We start from the raw sequence: 2,889 nt of genomic DNA, 5'->3' as shown, positions 1-2,889 counted from the left end.
GGTGAGTGACATTCGGGATTATGCACGGAATATTGTGTTTGAATGCACCACATGGCCACACACTCGTTTCCCGACTTGACTCCTGACCATTACCTTTGCTAAGGGGCCGTCTATTGCATGCGTTGTATCCGTATTGCATTGGGCCATCCGGCGACTATTTACATGGATGTGTAAGACCTCGAGATAGAGGCATCGGATAACTGTGGCCACAGGGCGCGGTAAGCGCGGATAAAAGTAAAAGAAATTGTGAATCTGTGGAATATAATATGTGTTGAGATGAGAATATGCTTTATATGACACTGTGATATGCAATGCCATGATGTTTTCTTTAATCGTGATAAGATGTGTTTTGTGATGAATATGTGTTATGTATGAGTGGTAGGGTAAAGACTCACCCTTACACAATAATTTTCAGGAAATCAGGACGAATAGTACCAGGCTCACAGTGCATGGATGGATGAGAACTGCTATAGGACTTAGTTATTTTGAGTTATGTAATGGATAATTTCAGTTCCATAGCATTATTTTGAAACAATTGTAAAACTACTATTTCTCTTTGTTGCTGATGAAAACTTTAGAATCTTTATTTTTCTAAAGTACTTATGAATTAATGAAATTTTACTCTATGAACCTTATATCATTTCAATGTCTCTTTCTTATTAGAGAGTTTTTGAAAGAAAATTTACTTTACCATTTAAAATTTTTATGAAAATTTATCATATATTGAGGAAAGAAATATAAGGCGTTACAAGTTCCTTGAACTGAAGCAGGGAAGTATGACTGTGGGAGAGTATGCGGCTAAGTTTCAAGAGCTGATGAAATACTGGCCTCATTATCAGTATGGTGATGGAGAGGAGGATCTGTGTGCTCAGTTTGAGCATAGATTGAGGCCGGACATCCGAGCTGCGGTCAGTGTGTTTCAACTGACAGATTTGCCCACCCTGGTGAGCAAGAGTATAATCTTTGAAGCTAACTCAAGAGGGAAGACGGTGGACACTAGGGGAGCCAGCCCAGTAAGGCAAGATAAAAGCCCCCTAGGTTCTCAAGGAGACCATACTCAGGTTCAAATAGCTCTCAGTCTCGAGGGAGTTCATCTCAAGAGAAAAGCAGTGGGAGTGGTTCAGGATCAAGCTCTTTTAGAGGGCCGCTCAAGTGCTTCAGATGTGGAGGGCCACACATGGTGAAGGACTGTCCATGGTCGAGGATAACTTGTAGCAACTGTGGGAAGTTGGGGCACATTGCCAATGAGTGCTGGGCCGCTAAGAGAAGCGGTAGTGCAAGTGTAGCTCAGAGGCCAGAATCAAGAGGAAGTACGGGGCCAAGTACGGGGCAGAAGCCGAGCATTCCTGGTAGAGTCTTTGCTATGAGTGGGGCAGAGGCGTCGCAGTCAGAAGAACTGATCCGAGGTAAATGCATTATTAAGGGTCGATTGCTTGATGTGCTGTTTGATTCGGGTGCTACGCACTCTTTTATATTTGTGGACTGTGTGAAGAGTTTGAATCTGTATGTGACAGAATTGCCATGTAATGTTGTGGTGACTACCCCTACGGGTAAGCCGGTTGTGATGTCATGGGTGTGTTTGGGGTGTGCAATGATGGTACACGGTAAGGAGTTTGAGGTGGACTTAATTTGTTTACCTCTTTCCCAACTGGATGTAATCCTGGGAATAGATTGGCTTGCTGCTAACCATGTGCTACTGGACTATAGGGAGAGGACTTTGATCTTTGATGTGACAATGGCAGAAGTTCCAAGACTTATGAGCCAAGGTGCATGGGAGAACATGGTAAACGCTAAGGCTTTCATGGTTATGTTCTCAATGGAAGCCAAAAGCGTGGTGGAGCCGGAGTATATTCCCGTGGTGAGGGATTTCTTGGAGGTATTTCCTGAGGATATTTCTGAGCTACCGCCTGAGAGAGAGATAGAGTTTGCTATCAACCTCATTCCGGGAGCAAGCCCAATTTCTGTGGCGCCTTACAAGATGTCACCAGTGGAGTTGGCAAAGGTCAAGAAGCAAGTAGAAGACCTATTGTAGAAACGATTTGTGAGACCGAGTGTGTCACCATGGGGAGCACCAGTGCTCTTAGTGGAAAAGAAAGATGGAAGCATGAGGATATGTGTAGATTATCGGCAGTTGAACAAGGTAACAGTCAAGAACAAGTACCCACTTCCAAGGATCGATGATTTGATGGACCAATTAAGGGGAGCAGCAGTGTTCTCAAAGATTGACCTAAGGTCGGGGTATCATCAGATCAAAGTAAAAGATACAGATATACCTAAAACGGCGTTCAAAACGCAATATGGTCACTATGAGTATTTGGTGATGCCGTTTGGGGTGACCAACGCGCTTGTGGTGTTCATGGACTACATGAACAGGATCTTCCACAAGTTTTTGGATAAGTTTGTGGTGGTGTTCATCGACGACATTCTAATTTATTCAAAGACTTAAGAAGAGCACGTTGAGCACTTGAGGATTGTCTTGCAAATTCTAAGGAAGAGACAGTTGTATGCCAAATTCTCCAAGTGTGAATTCTGGTTGTCAGAAATTCAATTTTTAGGGCATGTGGTATCGAAGGAAGGAATCATGGTAGACCCTGCAAAAGTGGAAGCAATGGCTGAGTGGCCAAGGTCGACAAATGTGACAAAGGTCCGCAGTTTCCTCGGATTGGCGAGCTATTACAGGAAGTTAATTGAGGGGTTTTCCAAGATAGTGTTGCCCTTAACGAAGCTGACTCGTAGGGGAAAGGAGTTCAAGTGGACTAAGGGGTGTCAAGCTAGTTTCTTGGAGCTGAAGATAAGATTGACCTCGGCGTCGGTGTTAGCTCTACCCGACCCGGAGCGAGAGTTTGATGTGTATTACGATGCATCTGAACAAGGACTTGGTTGTGTCTT

The 2,889-nt window shown here is 44.0% G+C and overlaps 1 protein-coding gene across 1 annotated transcript; it reads left to right on the top strand.

Annotated features, from left to right (window-relative positions):
• The first annotated feature begins 776 nt into the window (after positions 1 to 776).
• On the top strand, positions 777 to 2,032 carry LOC113850873. The gene is made up of 2 exons (XM_027481397.1): positions 777 to 954; positions 1,062 to 2,032. Exons 1-2 carry the CDS (start codon positions 777 to 779, stop codon positions 2,030 to 2,032), a joined length of 1,149 nt encoding a protein of 382 aa, XP_027337198.1.
• Positions 2,033 to 2,889: the final 857 nt, after the last annotated feature.

Source organism: Abrus precatorius, unplaced genomic scaffold (assembly GCF_003935025.1).
Source record: "Abrus precatorius isolate BTA unplaced genomic scaffold, Abrus_2018 Scaffold9, whole genome shotgun sequence".
Lineage (NCBI taxonomy): Eukaryota > Viridiplantae > Streptophyta > Magnoliopsida > Fabales > Fabaceae > Abrus > Abrus precatorius.
This window is presented reverse-complemented; position numbering and strand designations above follow the sequence as displayed.